At 47.1% G+C, this 20553-nt stretch overlaps 1 protein-coding gene across 4 annotated transcripts in view; it reads left to right on the top strand.

Moving 5' to 3' along the window:
- RASSF2 (Ras association domain family member 2) overlaps positions 1 to 17193 on the top strand; it is a 49441-nt gene extending 32248 nt beyond the window's left edge. For all 4 annotated transcript variants that reach the window (XM_021077866.1, XM_021077865.1, XM_021077867.1 and 1 more), the window contains exons 4-11: positions 374 to 525; positions 4174 to 4262; positions 6604 to 6764; positions 8136 to 8237; positions 9243 to 9294; positions 9791 to 9912; positions 11419 to 11516; positions 12687 to 17193. In XM_021077866.1, the coding sequence (XP_020933525.1) occupies positions 374 to 525; positions 4174 to 4262; positions 6604 to 6764; positions 8136 to 8237; positions 9243 to 9294; positions 9791 to 9912; positions 11419 to 11516; positions 12687 to 12756 (846 nt within the window). In that variant the 3' untranslated portion in view covers positions 12757 to 17193. The remainder of the gene's footprint in view (positions 1 to 373; positions 526 to 4173; positions 4263 to 6603; positions 6765 to 8135; positions 8238 to 9242; positions 9295 to 9790; positions 9913 to 11418; positions 11517 to 12686) is intronic.

Below are 20553 nucleotides of genomic sequence, written 5' to 3'. Positions count from 1 at the left end.
CCTAGCCTGGGAACCTCCATATGCTGCAGGTGTGGCCCTAAAAAGATAAAAAAGAAATGAAATAAAATAAAAAGACACACACACACACAAAAGAAATAGACTTTCTTTAAAGTCATTCATACAAAAACAACAAAACCCACTGTTGTAATTGGCATATGTCTGTGAATTTTGAGGAAACTTTGCACTGACTGCTGAGGTCAGCCTCAGGGCCTCGGGGTGTTTTACAAGTAGAGAGTGTCTGGAGCTGGGGTGTGACTCTAACTTGGGTGCACCCAGCTGGACACATGAAGAACGTGGTCAGTTGCCACCAATAGCGCGGTACTGGCTCCTTCGGGGCTTTTCTGGAATCACTGCACCAACTTCTTTGTGGCAGGAAGAGGATGAGTTCATCGTGGAGGGGCTGCTGAACATCTCCTGGGGGCTGCGCCGGCCCATCCGTCTGCAGATGCAGGATGACAACGAACGCATTCGCCCCCCGCCGTCCTCTTCCTCTTGGCACTCCGGCTGTAACCTGGGGGCTCAGGGGTGAGTCAAGACAGATGGGCCTGGGGGCGGGGGAGGGAACCGAGGGTGTGTCTGGGGTTCCGTGTGTTCTCAAGCAGGAAAACACCACCTTCTTCCAGCAAGCCTGGACCCCACCTCCCATTTCTGCTGCTCCCTGCTCTGGACTGGGGATAATGAGAAAGGGGCTCCCGTTGGTGCGACTGGGCTTCTGTGCGGGTCATCGCAACCACTGAGTGAAAGAGTGTGGAGGGGACGCCATGTCTGAGAGGGGTGCACCAAAGCCAAGTGGGCAGCGGGCCAGCCTCTGCAGAGACCCCGAGTCTCCAAGGCCGTGGCTAGCCTGACTGGTCTGCAGATTTCTGACAGGATGCCTGATCCCCCAGCCTCCTCCCCACTGGGACCTCTGCTCGGAGAATGACCCCACCCAGAGACATTAAGGGATCAAAGCTTCTGTCCGAAGCCCTCTGGAACTCAGGGGAGCCTGGAAGAGGAAGGAGAAGGTCAGGCCCTGTCTGAGTCAGCCAAGCCAGGCCTGTTTCCCTCAGGCCACACCTGGAATTGGGTGGTGGCCTGGTGTTCTGGGAGGTCCCCCCTTCTGGGTCCCTCTGGAAGACCTGTGAAGATTCAGCCTGCCTCTCCCTGTCGCCAGAGGAGTAGCTGAAGGCAGCCAGTAAGGCACAGCTTCTTTACTGTCTTCCTGGGACTTCAGTTTTTAGGCTCAAGGGATGACCCTCATTCCATCCTGAAAGTCTGAAAGTTGCTGATGCTGACTTCCTGGGGCCAAAGTGTGGGTAGAGTGTGCCCACCTCTCAGCCAAAACAACAGCGATGTTTTTCTGCCTTTTTTTTTTTTTTTTTTTTTTTTGCTTTTTAGGGCCGCACCTGGTGGATATGGAAGTTCCCAGCCTAGGGGTTGAATCAGAGCTGCAGCTGGGATCCAAGCTGCTTCTGTGACCTGCACCACAGCTCCTGGCAATGATGGATCCGTAACCCACTGAGTGAGGCCAGGGATGGAACTCTTGTCCTCATGGATACTAGTCAGTTCATTACTGCTGAGTCACAATGGGAACTCCTATATTTTTCTGTTTTAAATGAGAACCATACCCTCTCTGATAGCCGCATTGAACACTGCTAAACTCCAGAGCCAAATCGATGAGAGAAACCTACAGTGTGGCCAAAGCCTGCCCCTGATTTGGTTTCTTTCCAAGGGGATTTAAGGAGGAAAGTTTTTGCCTTTCCCATCAGTGCTGGGGTATCCAGTCCAGGTTCTTTGGTTTCATCTAACTTTGCCAGTTTTATACTCTGATTTGCTTTTGGCACTTTCACTCTATTTGGTTTCAGGTGGGCCAAACCCTTTCCACAGCCTTACACCAACCCTTGGGGTATTACATTCTGTTCCCTGAGATGCTTTTTACAATTCCATTTGACCACATGGCTTTTGGCTGCCCTGCTAAGGGGTCTTTCATGCTGTACATTTGTTTCTTTCCTTTCCCTCTGGCATCAAGCTGGTCTTGGTTGGTTCTTGAAGTGGGCAACTACTTTGAGTTTTCAGGAAGATCAATAAAGTCACCCTAGATGCCTGCTATAATAAAGTGAATGCCTGGACCACTGTGTTAAGAAGGATGCTGGGTCCAGCTTCTACTTTGGCAATAAAGAGGGCTTCAGAGGAGGGAGTGGCAGTGGCTGCCGTGGGTACCAACGGTCAGCATTCCTCAGGGGCTCTGATCAGTTCCATTTGGGGGCTCGGAACCTCACAAGCTGTAATACAGTGGGCAGTTCTTTCACATTTTCAGTTTTAAATTGTCTTCCCTTAAAAGGATCATCCTTGGACTCTAAGTCCCATCTCTGCTGAGTCCTAATGTTACCAAACCAAACTATGTTCCATTTGCCCACATGCAGTAAAGCCTGTCTACCAACCCCACGTTGTGGTGAAGGAAAGTGCCGAGTTTATCGCAAGGCCAAGTTAACCCTAATGCTCAGAAGACCCTGAATTCTCTGATGGCTTTCGGGGAAGAATTTTTTTTTTTTTTTTTTTTTTTTTTGTCTTTTCTAGGACCGCACCCGCAGCATATGGAAGTTCCCAGGCTAGGGGTCAAATTGGAGCTGCAGCCACCGGCCTACGCCAGAGCCACAGCAATGCAGGATCTGAACCACGTCTTCGACCTACACCACAGCTCACGGCAATGCCGGATCCCCAACCCAGTGAACAAGGCGAGGGATCGAACCCACAACCTCATGGTTACCAGTTGGGTTCATTAATCACTGAGTCATGACGGGAACTTGGGGGGCAGGGTGGGGTGAGGGGAAGAATTTTTAAAGGCAAGGGGAGAGAGAGGGTTGCAGGGTGGTGGTGAATGCCCCTCTGGTTAGTTGGCCGTGAGGCGATCAGGTGGTATTTCAGGAGTCAGCATCAGCTGGTCTGGGGTTTACATGCTTGTGGTCAGCACACAGTTAACTTCTTCCACCTGGTGGGGGTTTCAGTATCTGCAAAATAACAGTATGACTCAGGATATTATCTATAGCCCCCTGCTTGACTGTTTTCCTCTGTTTCTGCATTTTCTCACTTGTCTGATTTTTTTCTTTGGAACTCAAGGAAGGCCTGGAAGGCTAAAGCTTTTTACAAACAAGAGGAGAGGGATATGGGGGTCTGTCTCCAGGAAGCCCCCACAGGGTCCGTTTTGATCTCTCCCCCCCCCCCCGAGTACCTACATTCTTCTCAACATGGGATGATCCTAATTGGTTGAATATGATTCTTGTTTCTGGGAGTTCCCGTCATGTGGCTCAGTGGTTAACGAATCCGACTAGGAACCATGAGGTTAAGGGTTCGATCCCTGGCATCGCTCAGTGGGTTGACGATCTGGCGTTACTGTGAGCTGTGGTGTAGGTTGCAGACGTGGCTCGGATCCCGAGTTGCTGCGGCTGTGGTGTAAGCCAGTGGCTACAGCTCCGATTAGACCCCTAGCCTGGGAACCTCCATATGCCTCAGATGCGGCCCTAAGAAAAGACAGTAAATAAATAAATAAATAATTCTCCTTTCTGGCTAAATCCTCTGTTGATTTGGGGCGTATTTCTCTGAGCTGCTTCCACTGTCCTTTTCGACTTTGAGGAATTATTTTCCCATTATTGGGGCAATACCAGGTCTCAACTCAGGTTGCCTGCTTGTGACCCTTTTTCCAGCAACCCAGAGAACAATGCCATCAGTGCCCCTTCCCCAGCTGCCCTCACTCTCATAGCAGCTCTTCTACTTTCCATTCCTTTTAGATGCCAGAAGCAGTTTCTGAGTTATTCCTCCAACAGACGTGGATCTCAACTAGAATCTTTTCCCGAGAATAAATGGCCATTGTTAGGGTTTTCCAAAAAGCTATAGAACTTGTACGTGCTTAGAAACGCAGCGCAGGTACCACACAGGTATTCTTGTTGCTTTCCATCTTGGGCTTGAAGAACTGAGTGCGTCTGTTGCTATGGATGCTGGGAAGAAGCATTTTCTCCCTCCAGCGCTCAGCCCAGGAATGGGCTAGCCTCCTGAGACCCTCAGCGCAGCCCCCTCAACGTCCTTCAATACCTGCTGGTGCACAGGCCACATAGTCTCCTTATAGGAGTGAGGTGGGGGCGACTGGGGGCGTTCCCCTGCAGTGGCTGAGCCTTGTCTTTGTTTTCTGCACTCCCCCAGCACCATTCTGAAGCCCCTCACCATGCCCAACATTCAGATCTCAGAGGTGGATGCCCTGCCCGAGAGCGACCAGACGCCGAGCCCCACAGGTACCTTTGGAATGGGGGTGGGGCAGTCCTCCAGTTTGGAGCTGATTATGTGAAGACTGATGTCATGGATGTTACACTTTGTTACTTCTTTTTTAAAAACATAAAATTCATGTGGTTCAAGATTCAAAACATATTAAAAAGAGGGAGTTCCGTCTTGGCTCAGCAGTAATGAACCCGACCCTAGTATTCATGAGGATGTGGGTTCAGTCCCTGGTTTTGCTCAGCGGGTCAGGGATCTGGCATTGCCGTGAGCTGTGGCGTAGATCACAGATGCAGCTCTGATTCCACATGGCTGTGGCTGTGGTGGAGGACTGCAGCTGTAGCTCCAATTCGACCCCTGGTCTGGGAACTTCCATATGCCGTGGGTATGGCCCTAAAAAACAAAAACAAACAAACAAACAAAAAACACATTAAAGAGAAAAAATTAAAACGTTCCCATCTTACCCAACCACTGACTTTCCCACCCTAGAAGCAATTTGAAGATATTTTTTGCAAACACAAGCAAATACACATCAGCAAAGCTTTCTGGTTGATGTCATTTCTTTTCTTCCCCTTTTTATACCAGTGGCACCATTTTGCAAATCCTTGTTTCTATTGGTTTGTCTTGAGGATTGTTCCATACAAATCCATAAAGATTTACAGCTCTGTCTACTTCATTGCATGAAAAATGATAATTTAATCACTCCCTATTAATAAACGTTTTAAGTCCTTTCCAGTCTTCAAAACAAGAGGGTAGACAGTGCCCGTGTACATGTGTCATTTCACAAATGTGTCCTTGTCTGTAGGATTCTCTCAAATGGAATTTCTGGGTCTGAGGCTGTGTGCCTTTGGAGTTTTGATAGCTATTACCCGTTTGCAATACCTTGCAAGTCCTTATATCGTGCGTATTCTGTGCCACACACTGTTGTACGTGCTTTGAATAAATTAACTTATTGAAACCCTCGCAACAATCTTGTGAGGTGGGAGCTATTATCATCCACATTTCATGAGGATACCGAAGCACAGAGAGGTTAGTGATACATGTTGTCAGCAAGGAAGACACCGTTACCGTCTGGTTCTGCTGGCTGGTCTCACAGGTTAACAGGGAAAGATCCAGCAAAAGTTTAGCAACATGTGCACATGGGCGAGACCCAGGAACACTAAGTACCTCACCCAAACAGCAGAAGCCCTCGTCTTAAATACCATCTTCAGCTAAAGACAAAAGGGGATGTTGAGGGTATTGGTTTGGGACTTCAAAGCGGAATTTCTGTGGTGGCGCAGTAACGAACCCGACTAGTATCCATGAGGATGCAGATTCCGCCCCTGGCCTCGCTCAGTGGGTTAAGGAGACGGCGTTGCCGAGAGCTGTGGTGCAGGTCGCAGACGCCGCTCGGATCCTGAGTTGCTGTGGCTGTGATGTAGGCCGGCAGCTGTAGCTCTGATTTGACTCCTAGCCTGGGAACTTCCATATGCTGCACCGGCAGCCCTAAAGAAAAAGTGGGGGTGGGGGGAGGAAGGCAATTCACAGAGATGGAAAAGCAAATGTTGATAAATGTTTGCTGGGCCAGCAGAGACAATGGGACACCACAGAGACAATGCATTCATTGCCACAGAGACAGTGAATGGACTCTGATCTCTAGGCCCCATTCCCTCCACCCCCATTCCCTCCACTTAGCCCACATTCTTTGCAGGTATTTCTGGTGGTAGCTCTAGTCCTGTAATAGGCCCTCTAGCTAAATTCTTCAGGCAATTAAGAGGAAAGTCAAAGTTTCTTCCAGAGTCTTTTGGACCTTGATTATGCCAAAGACATTTTGGGGTGGTAGGTTTTGCTTTTCTCCCAAGGTGAAGCTGGGATTTGAACCTGGGAGTCTGGTTCTGAATGTCATCACTATATTGCTTCTCAGTAAGTTATACATCACGTTCCTCCCCAGTGTGGCATACTGATTTTTATCAAATGTATTTGGGGGGGAGTTCCCGTCGTGGCACAGTGGTCCGACTAAGAACCATGAGGTTGTGGGTTCGATCATTGGCCTTGCTCAGAGGGTTAAGGATCCGGCTTTGCTGTGAGCTGTGGTGTAGGTTGCAGACTTGGCTCAGATCCCACGTTGCTGTGGCTCTGGCGTAGGCCGGTAGCTACAGCTCCGATTGGACCCCTAGCCTGGGAACCTCCATATGCCACGGGAGCGGCCTGAGAAATGGCAAAAAAGACAAAAAATAAATAAATAAATAAATAAATAAATAAATATATATGTATTTGGGGGGAAGCTGTGGGTGCTGTAGCGTTGGTCAGGAAGAGGGTGCTGTGTGCGCACTGCCGCTTCCCAGGTCCAGGCAGACAGAGCTCCCTTCCCTTCCCTCCCAGACTCCAGGGGCCTCAAGTCCCTGCCGGAAGACACCCCACAGCTGATGCGCACACGTAGTGATGTTGGGGTACGTCGTCGTGGCAACGTGAGGACACCCAGTGACCAGCGGCGAATCAGACGCCACCGCTTCTCCATCAATGGCCATTTCTACAACCACAAGGTAGAGGGGACGGGGACGGGGGTGCAGGGCAGCCCCAGTGGGCAGCCTCTTCCTAGAGAGCTGCCATCTCTGGGTGACAGATACCTGGGAAGCCATTCAGTCTTTGGGTCCTGGGTGGGCTGAGGCTCTGCTGGCTCTGTGCAACCTGAGGACTCCAGGAGCCCTCCTAGATGGTGGGAGAGAGGAAACCAGCCCTCGTCAGGACCTTCCCGTCTTGTCCCCCTCCCTGCCCCCCTTCCCTGGCAAATCCACATGTTCCTTTTTTTTTTTAAAATTCTACTAGTTTTTTTTTTTTTTTTTTTTTTTGTCTTTTTGCCATTTCTTGGGCCGCTCCCACGGCATATGGAGGTTCCCAGGCTAGGGGTCTAATTGGAGCTGTAGCTGCCAACCTATGCCAGAGCCACAGCAACGAGGGATCCGAGCCGCGTCTGCAACCTACACCACAGCTCGCAGCAACGCCGGATCGTTAACCCACTAAGCAAGGGCAGGGACCGAACCCTCAACCTCATGGTTCCTAGTCGGATTCGTTAACCACTGCGCCACGACGGGAACTCCCCACATGTTACTCTTTCTGCACTATGTGCCTCCAGCTGCTGTGTAGCCTGACTGCTCTGGGAGTTAAGGGCTGCCTGGAACCAGAGCTGCAGGACTCAGATCAGGCAGTGTCAGCACACTACCCACCCACCCCAGGCTAGTTGAGTCTCCTTCCCTCCTGCTCTTGGGTTTGAATCTGGCCCCAGAAACAAGTGCATCATGGAAGTGTGGTTACAGACCTCCTCGTGCTGAAGTCATAGTGGAAGGCGCTTTGTGCATGGTTTTTGTTTTTGTTTTTGTTTTTATCGAAGAGTAGTTGATTTATAATGTTGTGTTAATTTCTACTGAATAGCAAAGTGATTCAGTTATACATTATATATATAATACATATATTATATACATATACATTCTTCTTTTTAATATCCTTTTCCATTATGGTTTATCACAGGACATTGAATATAGTTCTCTGTGCTGTACAGTAGGATCTTGTTTATCCCCTCAGCTTTATGCGTGTTTTATTTGGAGAGAGAGTGCCTCCCTTCTCTGGTCCTCTTTCCCTCCCCAGCCCTGCCACGTGCAAGCTCAGACCCCTCAAGCTTCTTCTGGGGGGTGGGCACCAGCTTCTGACTTAGGCAAAGCCCAGGGTTCATTTGTCGATGTCCAAGTCTGATGCCTCTAGGCTGTTGGGGGCAGGAGGCACTTAGGCAGCCCAGGTTGGGGACCATTGTCCCTGTCCCTTTACCCCAGGTAACAGGGCCAGGATACCTGGGTTTTAGTGTCCCGTCCTTGTCCTTGTCCCTCTCTCACCCACTCTGAGCTGGACCCCTCTATTGACAGACGTCAGTGTTCACACCAGCCTATGGCTCCATTACCAATGTCCGCATCAACAGCACCATGACCACTCCACAGGTCCTGAAGCTGCTGCTCAACAAATTCAAGGCAAGTTCCCTCTGTTGTGTGCTGTGGGGCCCCCAGAGGTGTAGGGGTGGGGGCTATGTTTGGTGAGGGTTGGGGGACGCCGGGCAGAAAGCATTCATACTCTTTACACCCCATGATTCTGGTGCCCCTGAGGTCTTCTCAGGTCTGAGAAGCACTGAGCCTCAGGTGCTTTATGGGCCACTTAGGGAAGGACCCTGGGCTTGGGGACTGCTTTAGGGCTCCATGCGAAGACCAACTTCTGGGGAACACAGCTGGAGAACTTACTTTAAAAAATGAGCCTTCGGGAGTTCCCGCTGTTGTGCAAAGGGATTGGCAGCATCTCTGCAGGCCCAGAAGGCAGGTTAGATCCCCAGCTGGCACAGGATCCAGCATTGCTGCAGCTGCAATGTTGGTCCCAACTGCAGCTGGGATCTGATCCCTGGCCCAGGAACTCCATATACCGAGGGGTGGCCAAAAAAGAAAAGAAAGCAAAAAAAGAAAAAAAAAAATTAGCCTTCAATAGATGTGAAAATGATAGGGCATGAGTGTTTTAAAAGTCCTGTTATTCTGTATGTTTTCCATAATCCCCTCCCTTCAAAGTCTTTTGAAAACCAAGTATTCTTATTTTTAATACAAGCCAGTGTCTCTTACTGGTTTAAGGGCAGAGACTCTTGGTTCGACTCTGCATCCATCACTTGCTGGCTAAAGCTCCCTGTGCTCCTGCTTCCTCATCTGTAAAATGACATTAACAGGACTGTGTCACCAGGTTGTCATGAGTATTAAATGGGTTAAAACATGTAGAGTGTATCAAGCTGTGCCTGGCACAGTGCAGTAAGTGTTAGCTCTTATTACCTATTTTTATTGCAGCGGTTATCTGCCTGCTCTATTTCCTCATCTTCTAAGAGCAGTAGATAAATAGCCCTCCCCTCAAAAGAGCTTTGCAGGGTTTAGGAAGAAGAAATGGCCACAGTTAGGGTCTGTAAATATGTGCTTTCAGCAAGTATCTTTTGCTGCTTCCTGATTCAGATTGAGAACTCGGCAGAGGAGTTTGCTTTGTACGTGGTCCATACCAGTGGCGGTAAGTCTAAAGAACACAAAGTACTTAAACCTTTTAATTAACTCAAAATAGCAATTTTTTTTGGTTTGTTTTGTTTTGTTTTTTTAAATCTCTGCCTCATCTTGCTGTTTGGGTTTTGGAAACTTCTAAATGTTGTTTGCCTCCACTGTGGGCTTGCTGGATGAGTCCACTGGGGAATGCCATGTACGGTCAGTAAACAAACCCTATAACCTAACTGCCTATTAAAAAAAAGGAACTGGATTTTCTTGAGAGACAGAGAAAAACCACTTCCTCCAATGCAGCATCTTTGAAATTGTGTGAGGCATGGAAGCATCTGTGAAGGGTGGTTGCTTTGAACAATACCTGTTGAATTGTTCGTTTACAAATCAGTCTCCTGACTCACATGGCTGCATCTCTTAAGGCCTAAGGTTCATTTGGGCCCCTTGTTGACAACCACTTATGGTGAGAAAGACCTTAGGCAACTCAGGGCTCCTCCTGGCTGTGTGTGTGTTTCCAGAGAAACAGAAGCTGAAGAACACCGATTACCCCCTGATTGCCCGGATCCTCCAGGGCCCATGTGAGCAGGTCTCCAAAGTGTTCCTTATGGAGAAGGACCAGGTGGAAGAAGTCACCTATGACGTGAGTCCCCTTTCAGTCAGATGGTCTGTCCCAGGAGGGTGGGGATTTGCAGCTGGGGTATAGCTTGGCTTTCTGGCCCAGGACCATGCCCCATGTTGTTGCCATTCCTTAATACCAGGTTTTCTTGAAGTGGTAATGACAGGGCCGGGAAAATGAATGCAGAGGCTGGGTTGAGGTGTGTCCTTTGGGGGGTTATTGAAAGAGTGCTTAGGCACAAAATGATTTCCATAGAAGGAATATATTTTTCGAGGCTTTCTGGAGTACTGTAAGAGGGCTGAGAAGTTTCTGCAAGCCTTTTCTAAGCAACTTCAAGAAGTTAGCAGTGATTGTTATCTTATCTTATGTGTTAGTCAGCTTTGGCTATTGTAACAAACATCCCCAATTCTTAGTCACTTACAATAGCCAACATTTGCTTTCTTGCTCAGGATTCTGCAGTCTGGTGGCAGTGGTTCTGCTCTAGGTTGTGGGTAGACTCCGTTCAGGTCTACGCTGCATGCCTTATTTGGAGACCCAGGGTCAAGGGGCAGTGGCTACCTAGGGTATGCTTCTCAGGGCAGATGGCTGGAATGCAAGATGCCATGGAGCTCATTTGAAGCCCCCACTTAGATTTTTTTTTTTTAATTACTCAAATGAATTTATCGCATCTGTAGTTGTATAATGATCATAACAATCTGATTTCACAGGATTTCCATCCCACAGCCCAGGCACATCCCCCCACCCCAGCCCCCACTTAGATTTGATGTATCACATCCACACACTCATTCCATTGGCTAAAACAAGTTGCATAGCCGTGCCCAACATTGACAGGGTGGAGAAATATACTTCTCTGGGGGAGAAGTGTTTATGGAGTAGAGAGAGGGTTCTGGTGAGGGAGAAAGTGTGGCTGTTCACCTCCAGCTTACCTGGGAGCCACCCCTATGCTTCCAGCCTCTCATGAGGAAGCTCACATTTGGATGCCTCTTGAAGATGAGAGGTGCAAATCCTTATTCTGAGCCATGGTTCCTTATTCTCCTAGGGGAGAGCGGAGAGGTTTATTGAATATTGTGGGTTCTTCTCTCGAAGAGAAGACCTGAAAGTGCTTTTCAATGTTCGATAAGAGAAAATGCTTTTCTATGTTTGACATCACCTCATGGATTGGATACGTGAGATGCAAAATCAGATGTTTTAGAAGTTCCCTGGTGGCTTAGTGGGTTAAGGGTCTGTGTTGTCGCTGCTGTGGCTCAGGTCACTGCCGTGACACAAGTTTGATCCCTGCCCCAAGAAGTTCAGCCTGCCATAGGCGTGGCCAAAAAGAAAACAAATGAGTTTTGAGATCTGTATCATGTAAATGAATGATTTTCACTGCAGACTCTAACCAGCCTTGAGAAGAATGGGGCTTGGGTCCTGCCTTTAAGGAAATCCTGGGTTAGTGCACAAATAGATTTCCCCATACATGAGAGAGATGCCCCCAAACTGGAATAGTGTAGGGAGGGGTCGTGCACCCCAGACGTCCTTTTTCTTCTCCAGGTGGCTCAGTATATAAAGTTTGAGATGCCTGTTCTTAAAAGCTTCATTCAGAAGCTCCAAGAGGAAGAAGATCGGGAAGTAAAGAAGCTGATGCGCAAGTAAGCATGGCCCCTGGGGTGGCTGGTGGGGTTTCCTCTGCAGCCTTGGTGAGAGAGGCCCTGTCCAGGAGCCTTTCAGGGGCTGTGCTGAGCTGCTGCCTGGGCCCGGCTCTATTGGACCTGGTTCAGGGGGCTTCCCATTGACAATGCCAGATTTGGGATGGGGACATGGACCTTCAGTGTGTTGGTCTTTCTGCTTCTCGTTCAACTTCTCATTTTGATGTGAGACATAAAAATGTTCCAAAGATTTCAGGAAGGTTGTCTCAGCAGTGGAGAGTCATCTGAGCGGCCAACTTCTAAAATCCCTGGTTTCACTTCCTTACATCCTGCCTCCCTTCTTAACGTTTCTCTTCTAGAACTTGCCTTTGGGTTGAAAAGTCCAGTGGTACTAAAACTGCTCTCTGGAGAGGATTTTGTGATTTTTTTTCCCTTTGGCCATGTTTAGTCATAAAGTAGACTGTGTTTCCTAGATAGAGCAGAACAATTGATGTATTTTTGCCACTAGAGAATAAAGTTAATGCTACATTTATTGCTGGTAGCAACCAGCATGATGGCGGGTAACATTTATTGAACACTTACTATGTGCCAACTTTTAAAAAATGGCTTTTTCTGTTCAGTCCAAAGCTACATCAGGTCTGCTTAACAGTGCCCACTCTAGTATATATGAATTGCTGTAAATCAGGGAAGGGATGAAAAGACTGTACCCATCAACAAGCCATTGGGTCTCCATGCCTGGTAGTTGCTTTGGCCTTTTTGATAAAATGCAGATACTAATATTAGGTTGAACCATATGACACTGCCATTTGTGTAGGCTCCCCCAATGGTAAAAATAATGACCCTTTCTTATGGTCCAGCCTGGGTGAGGATTACGTGATATTCTGTGTATGAGCGCTCAACTAATGGAATCCTTATTACTCTTCTTGTTTCGCCTTCTCATTCGTCTTTGCCAGACTTTCTAATCAGAGTCCTTAATCTAGGGTGGAGGGAGCCTCATCAGTCCCTCTCTTCCTCTTGTGGAAAAACACAAGGAAGCAAGTGGTTCAAGAGTGGGCCGGTGAGAGAAGCAAAGGGATGGGACAGCTGGCCCACATTGTGACCCAAGTGATGCGGGAGGGTCTCGAGGAGGAGTGTGTCGCCTTCTGCTCTCCACCACAGCTGTTCTGTCCCCAGGTACACTGTGCTCCGGCTAATGATTCGGCAGAGGCTGGAGGAGATAGCTGAGACCCCAGCAACAATCTGAGCCACAAGAAGGAGGGGATCCAGATGCCGCGGGAGCTGCTGTTGACCTGAGAAGGCCCACAGGAAGTGCTTTCCATGGAAATATTTAAATGCGAACCTTTCCAGCCCCCAAACCATCTACCTGCTGCCCCGAGCAGGATGGAGAAGCCAGCAGACATCTCCCCTTCCTTTCTTTCCCTCACAAGGACTTTCCATTTTTGTTATAAGGAGGACCTAAACTGTGTGTGTATGTGTGTGTGTGCGCACGCACTCATGCACGTGCATGGTACACATACACATGCCCACCTGATATATTCACACGCAGTTAAATTCCAAGCAACCAGCACAAGTGCTATGAGGCTAGCAGACTGCTGCTCGTGGGCAGAAAAATCAGAGGAGTCACTGATCTGAGGGGTTTTAGGCTGAAGAAAAGATTTCTTGGAGTTCCTGCTGTGGCACAACAGGATCATCAGTGTCTTGGGAGCACTGGGATGAGGGTTTGATCCCTGGTTGGGCACAGTGGGTTAAGGATCCGGCATTCCTGCAGCTGTGGCTTAGGTCACAACTACCGCTTGATCTGATCCCTGGCCCAGGAACTCCATATGCTGTGGGGCAGCCAGAAAAAAAAAAAAAAAAAAAAATTTCTCCTCTCAAGTACCAGGGAGCAGCATGTTTAGAAGGGGAAGGAGGCTTAGCAAACTCACTATCTGGGATATTTATGTGTGAATAGACATTCTCCCTGTATGCCTGGAAGGATCTGTGAATGTGAGATCCTTGGAAATTAACAAACTAATGAACAAACCATGCCCTTGAGGCAGATCTGATGGAAAGAACAAGATAAACCATCATTCGGGTAGATGCAATAAGCCCACAAGTTTTTACACTGGAAACTTCTATTGTTTTAAACAAGAAAGACATAGGGGATGAGCTGTGTGGATGCCAGTGAAGAATGCATTCTGCCTCTGATATTGCTCTCAGCGTGTCCAGCCGCTGACCCCAACTCTGGTGCCTCTCTGTGTTGAAAGAAGCATCTTAAGAAACAGTCCTTGCGGGTTTGTACATGATGCTGACTGGCTGGTGACGCCAGGGCCTGGTCTTGTGTGCCTGGAAAGTCACCCTCCTTAGGGAAAAGTGTAGGCTCCTTGCAGAAATGACAGGTGCCTGGAAGTCCACCCATTTTCACATCATCAAGGGGTCTTCCTGTACTTGGAGCTGAAGCCCTGAGTTTGAAGTCATGGCTTTCTACTTGCAAACCACTGGTGCAAGTGGCCCTCACATCGTGTGTGGAGATGGACTCCAGGAATGAAGACTCACCCTTCGGGGCTGCCCTGTGATGGTCCGAGTAGCCACCTGGGTGATCTTTAGAGCAGACCCCAGTGGAGGGGGAAGGACAGGAAGCGTGTGTCCCCTGGGGTCCCACTGGAAAGGTTGCCAGGGAGCTTGGCTCTAGGGAAGCTGGTCCTGTTTGGAGAGGGCCAGATACATGCTTGGAGCAGCGTGCCTAGTTATGGAGGTCAACCAAGCGAGGCAAGGAGCTCCTAACAGCAGGTGCCTGGGCCTTGTAGGGGTAGGGGGCTCCCCATCTCTTCCCCACCTCCTTTCTGAAGAAAGTTTGGAAAGTTGGGCAGTTGAGCAAAGAGCCACTGATCCATGCCTGCAGGGAAGGTGGACTTTGGCAGCAGAGCTGTCTCTGCCCCAGCACCCTTGCTCCCAACCCGCAGCTGTGGCTTCCTAGGCCACTTTAGAAGCCTCACAGCTGTGGTCTCATTGTTAACTTTCAAAAAGACGGAGTCCTCAGCGAGCTCACCACTTCCGTGGGAAGTTCCACCAGCGCTGTGGGGCGTGGACTGGAAATCCAGAGAGCCTTCATCTCAAGCAGACACCTCGGTGGGCTTCTGCACAATGCTCAGAACAAACTGGGGGCCGAGGGAGAGACTTCCTTTGTTACATACAGATGGGAACGGGCAATTCTGTGAATGCAAACATACTTCCTGAGTTTTGCATTTGAGAAATGACTTAGAAAACTTCTTTTCCGGTTATTTTTATGTTGAATGTTCAAAGCCTTTTATGACTCCAGTCATCCTCCTTGGGTAGCTAGGGGGACAAGTTTCCACAAAGCAAATGACTAATGACTACCTTTTCTTAGATAGATGTTTTTGGTTTATCAAAGTTCTCTTTAATTTGCACTAGCACTGTGATAGTGTTCAATATGGACATGCGGCAGAATGTCCGGTTTGCTAGATCACTTTCTGAGAAAGTGATACTAAGGTAGACTTGGCTTTTTTTTTTTTTTTTTTTTTTCCTTTTGCCATTTCTTGGGCCACTCCCGCGGCATATGGAAGTTCCCAGGCTAGGGGTCCAATAGGAGCTGTAGCCGCCAGCCTATGCCAGAGCCACAGCAACGCAGCATCCAAGCCACGTCTGCAACCTACACCACTGCTCACGGCAACTTTGGATCCCCAACCCACTGAGCAAGACCAGGGATCGAACCTGTAACCCCATGGTTCCTAGTCGGATCCGTTAACCACTGAGCTACGATGGGAACTCCTAGACTTGGCTTTTTAAAGATGGAGGATTGGGATGGAATCAAGGGGAAACCGTATCTTATATAACACGTTCCACTTAACTGCAGGCCACACTTTTCCTTTTTGGCTTATCCTGTTTAGAAATCTTTTCTCACGCGCTAGTAACCCCATCAGGAATTTTGGAAAAGTTCTTTGAAATAGCAGCAGCTGAGACAGTCCTTGGCAATGTGGAGCCAGATTTTCTCACTGGTATCACATGGCTTTGAACTTCTGGACTGACTTGTGTGGGTTTATGTAATAGCGTGCAACGAACCTGAAATCATGTGAAGAACAAAAGGCCAGTTTATAGGGTTTTTTTCCCTCACTTGTGAAAAGCTCCACAGTCACATCTGGCTTTCTTTTTCCCGGGGCTTAAGTTACAAGGTGATCAAATGAAGGAAAAACACCCAAGTTCATCTGGTTGGAAAAGGGGGGTCGGACCTCCCAGGTGATGGTGGAATTAAGCACAAGGTTATGTTCTTAGTCGTCACAAGAGCGGGAAGGTGATGAGTTAAATTGAGGGGGGTGGGGGGAGTGGTTACCTTGGGGAGGGACTGAAAAGCACAGACAATAGGTTTGCCTCTGCAAACTGGTGAGGAACGTGCACCCTGTCTCAGGCTTGTGGACTTTAACTCTGAGTTGAGGTTGAGCCAAGAGGATCTCAGATTAGTCACCCACTTCTGTGACAAATGCTAAGCCCTGAGCTTGAGGTTTGGGTCTAAGACTTCAAGGAGAAATATTTTCCCCCTTTCCTCCTCCCTACAGAAAGAAAACAATACTCTTTCCTTGAGATCTCCAAACAAAGACATTTTATCTGTGTAGATAAGACTGTGGGATATAATGACAAAACCCAAACAAACCCTGTTCTCCAATGCAAAAATTCTTGGCAACAATTTCTTTCTTGGGCGTGGGGCGGTTATTTTGGGTTTTGGTTTGAAGGGTGGAAGGAGAAATGGACCACAGAAGGGCAGGAAGCTCTTTTAAGAAGAGAATGCTCTCTAAAACAACTGTTTAATGGAGTTCCTGTCAGTAGCTCAGCCGTGATGAAGCCAGCCGACTCGTGTCCATGAGGATGCAGGTTTGATCCCTGGCCCCGCTCTGCGGGTTAAGGATCCTGCTTTGTCATGAGCTGTGATGTAGGTTGCAGATGCAGCTCGGATCCTGCATTGCTGTGGCTGTGGTATAGGCTGGCAGCTGCAGCTCCCATTCAACCCTTAGTCTGGGAATTTCAAAAAAAAAGGCAACAACTATTTCAAAGCCTCGTAGAGTGGAGAACGTGGTGCCACAGATCCATCTCCAAGACAGAAATTTCTGTATGCACAAAGAATTCCAGTCTTGTGCTGAGACTGAGCCACCACTGAGGGCAGAGATCTTGTTGAGCATGTGAGGCAGCAGCACAAATTCTCAAGTCTCTACTTAAATTGTTTTACACAAAGTCTTCTTGTTGGAGGCAGATGAGAAATGATCTCCTAGAGAGATAAAAATAAAAATAAGTATGGCACCCCTTCTTTTGTATGTAGTAGGCAACGTTGACCCTGCCAGGGAGGTTACAGCGCCCCCTGTGCTGTCGCCAAGCAACAGACGCGGACAAGCTGTGAAAGGAGAGCCTCCGTTTACCTGTTGCCCAGTTTGATGGTCACTGCTAGTGTTTCTTAAGGGTTTCCCCACTTGTTTTAGCTTTGTGAAGTATTTTTCGCTTAATCATAACTTGCCTTTCAAGCAATGGTACATGACCTGGTTCAATGTTTGGTTCTGAATTTATAAACTGATGTGTTTAGGTATCTTAATGTAACTTGACAAGTCCTCAGTAGGCAGCTGTGAATTTCTGTAACATTTTGATAGGTTTTAAAGCACCTGACTTAGACCTTGTTGAATAAAGCACTTTTCAAAGAGAAGTGTGTGTCTTCTGTGCTACGAGAGAGTTGGGGATGGGGACATAAAGGTGCATCCAGGGGACAGGTTGATTTTCTTCCCTCAGAGTTTACAGTTTGAGTGGGCTCAGACTTGGCTCTAATGTCCCAAACAGGAAGTGAAATGAGAACATCCCCCGAGTCTTGGGTTCAGGCTCTGGTGGAGCCAAGAATTGTAGAAACGCCTGGGGACAGCTGTTCCGCAAGGCTGGATTTTTTTTTTTTTTTTTTTTTTTTGGTCTTCTTTTAGGGCTGCGCCCTTGGCATATGGCAGTTCCAAGGCTAGGGGTCGAATCAGAGCTGCATCTGCCAGCCTACACCCCGGCCACAGCAACGCCAGATCTGAGCCCCGTCTGCGACCTACACCACTGCTGAGTGAGGCCAGGGATTGAACCTGCATCCTCGTGGATACTAGTTGGGTTTGTGACCACTGAGCCACCGGAGGAACTCCCCTGTGAGGCTGAATTTTTGTCCTGGCTCTCCCCTTGGCTTGCTGGGACCAATCCATTGAACCTTTTTCTAGGACTTGGTTTCCTCATCTGTATAATGGCCAAGCCACTGCCAGGATGCCTGGACCTGTTCTTGCTTCTGTTGGAGGCAGTTCCTCAGGAGTGGCCAAGCCCAAGACCTTCAGATAGGGCTCAAGTTCCACCCTGTGGTGTAGGGAAAGGGTGATGATTAATTTCATGTGCAACGTGGCTATGTCATAGTGCCCAGGTATTTGGGCAAACGCTAATCTGGGTATTTCTGTGATGGTGTTTTTAGATGAGATTAACATTTAAATCTTTGAGTAAAGCAGGTTACCTTCCATAATGTGGCTAAGCCCCATCCAGTCAGTTGAAAGCCTAACAGAAAAACACTGACTCCTCTGAAGAGGAGGGAATTCTGCCTCCAGCCTGCCTTTGGATTTCAGCTGCAACACTGGCTCTTCCCTGGATCTCCAGACGGCCAGCCTACCCTGCTGATTTTGGACTTGCCTGCTCCCACAACTGGATGAGAAAATTCCTTATAGTAATTCTCTATCTAGATATGTCCATCCTTTTGGTTCTGTTTCTCTGGAAAACTCTGACTGATACAGCGGGAGAGTAATGAAGTTGGTTCATAACATTTAAACATGTGATTGACAGTTGTCTTTCTAGAAAATGTAGCCATGGAGCATAAAGAGTGACCAACATAGGAAGTTTCCATTGTGGCTCCAGTGGTCACAAGCCTGACTAGTATCCATGAGGATGTGGGTTTGATCCTTGGCCTCGATCAGTGGGTTAAGGATCCAGTGTTGCCATGAGCTGTGGTGTACGTTGCAGATGCAGCTTGGATCCAGCATTGCTATGGCTGTGGTGTAGGCCAGCAGCTGTAGCTCCGATTTGACCCCTGTCCTGGGAACTTCCATATGCTGTGGGTGCAGTCCTAAAAAGAAAAAACAAAACAGTGACCAAGATAATTTGGCCTCTAGAGGAAGGTAACAACCAAGACAAGATTTTTATCAAGGCCACCAAACAATGCTTATATATACTTAAAAAGAGAGAGAAAGGTTTGGATAAATCACTGTTTTCTTGAAGTGCTATTCTGATTTCTGACATTTAGAGATTTCACTCTAAGCAGTAACTTGTCAGTTGCTGAATTAACTAAATTAGGTGAAACATGTGAGTAGACAGTTAACACTTCCAAGGCAGTGAGGATTTTGTGCTGTACAATGTGTGGATGTAGGCAATATAAACATAAGACAAACGCTCTGTTTGCAGCCCTATTGAGACCCCAAATCAGGCAGTAAACTTTTAAAGGCGTTAGAATGCCTGAAGTCACCCAGCAAAACTTCGCCTCTGCTGAAGGAGTTAACAGTTTTTGTCTTGCCTTATGAAAACAGATTTTATGAAATAATTTGGTGACACCTATTTTAGGGAATGAAGATAACTGAATGGAGTTTGCTGTGAGCACAAGACTTTACCGTGAAGTTTTGAATACATTTGAGGAGGTTTTGCTGGAATGCTTAAATGCAACCAAACCTGAAAATTGAACTTGGGTAAAGCTGACCTTGCTCTTTTCATTTTAAAACCAAGCAAAATAATAAATAAAAATATACTTATTACTTAAGCTTCATATGTAATTATATAGGTACGTCAATTAACTTTATATAAATAATAAATTATAAATACATGCTTTATAAGTTAACTTTGGAAGTTTTAAAACTATGGGCTCATCGATAGGGGCTGTAAATCTTGGTTTTCTCAGAACAATTCCAATTTATGTCTATTGCTCCAGTGTAATTATCAATAGCACACCCTTTTGCTGTCAAAAATGTCTGTATATAGATGATAGTCACTCTATGCATTGACCAGAAAGAGCTTATCACAATTTCAATATGTGAGACTTTTAAGAAAAGCCATAAGTTGGGATTTAAATGTTAAGTTTACATTTTAGTCTAGAACTAAAATCTAAACTCATGTTTTGGTGGAAGGCAGACTATAATATGGATATCTAATATATCAGTTCTTGGATGATGCTGATTTAAATGTTCTTGCATTAGAGCATGATCCATTTTTCTTTTCTTTTTCTTTTTTTAAATGATTTTTATTTTTTCCATCATAGCTGGTTTACAGTGTTCTGTCAGTTTTCTACTGTACAGCAAGGTGACCCAGTCACACATACATATATACATTCTTTTTCTCACATTATCATGTTCCATCATAAGTGATTAGGCATAGTTCCCAGTGCTATACAGCAGGATCTCATTGCCTATCCATTCCAAAGGCAATAGTTTGCATCCATTAACCCCAAATTCCCAGTCAATCCCACTCCCTCCCCCTCCCCCTTGGCAACCACAAGTCTGTTCTCCATCTCCATGATTTTCTTTTCTGTGGAAAGGTTCATTTGTGCCGTAAATTAGATTCCAGATATAAGTGATATCATATGGTATTTGCCTTTTTTTTCTGACTTATTTCACTCAGTATGAGAGTCTCCAGTTCCATCCATGTTGCTGCAAATGGCATTATGTTGTTCTTTTTTATGGCTGAGTAGTATTCCATTGTGTATATATACCACATTTTCTTAATCCATTCATCTGTCAATGGACATTTAGGTTGTTTCCACATCTTGGCTATTAAGATCCATTTTTCTTAATGGAGTTTTTAAACTGGACACATTAATATTAATTCATGACTTCAAAAATCACCCTACCTGTGTCTGTAGAACCATCTAAGGGATCAGAAGCACCCAGATTTGGGTCTCTTACAATATCCTCCATTGATATAAGCCTAGGTTCCCAGAGTGTAGCTGGTGCCAAAGGTTGGCTCAGAAGGAACAGGACAGCATGAGTTGTCTTACAAATGGAAAGTAATCATGTCTCAG

Source organism: Sus scrofa, chromosome 17 (genome assembly GCF_000003025.6).
Source record: "Sus scrofa isolate TJ Tabasco breed Duroc chromosome 17, Sscrofa11.1, whole genome shotgun sequence".
NCBI lineage: Eukaryota > Metazoa > Chordata > Mammalia > Artiodactyla > Suidae > Sus > Sus scrofa.
The sequence above is the reverse complement of the archived record's forward strand: the minus strand, read 5'-3'. Positions and strand labels throughout refer to the sequence as shown.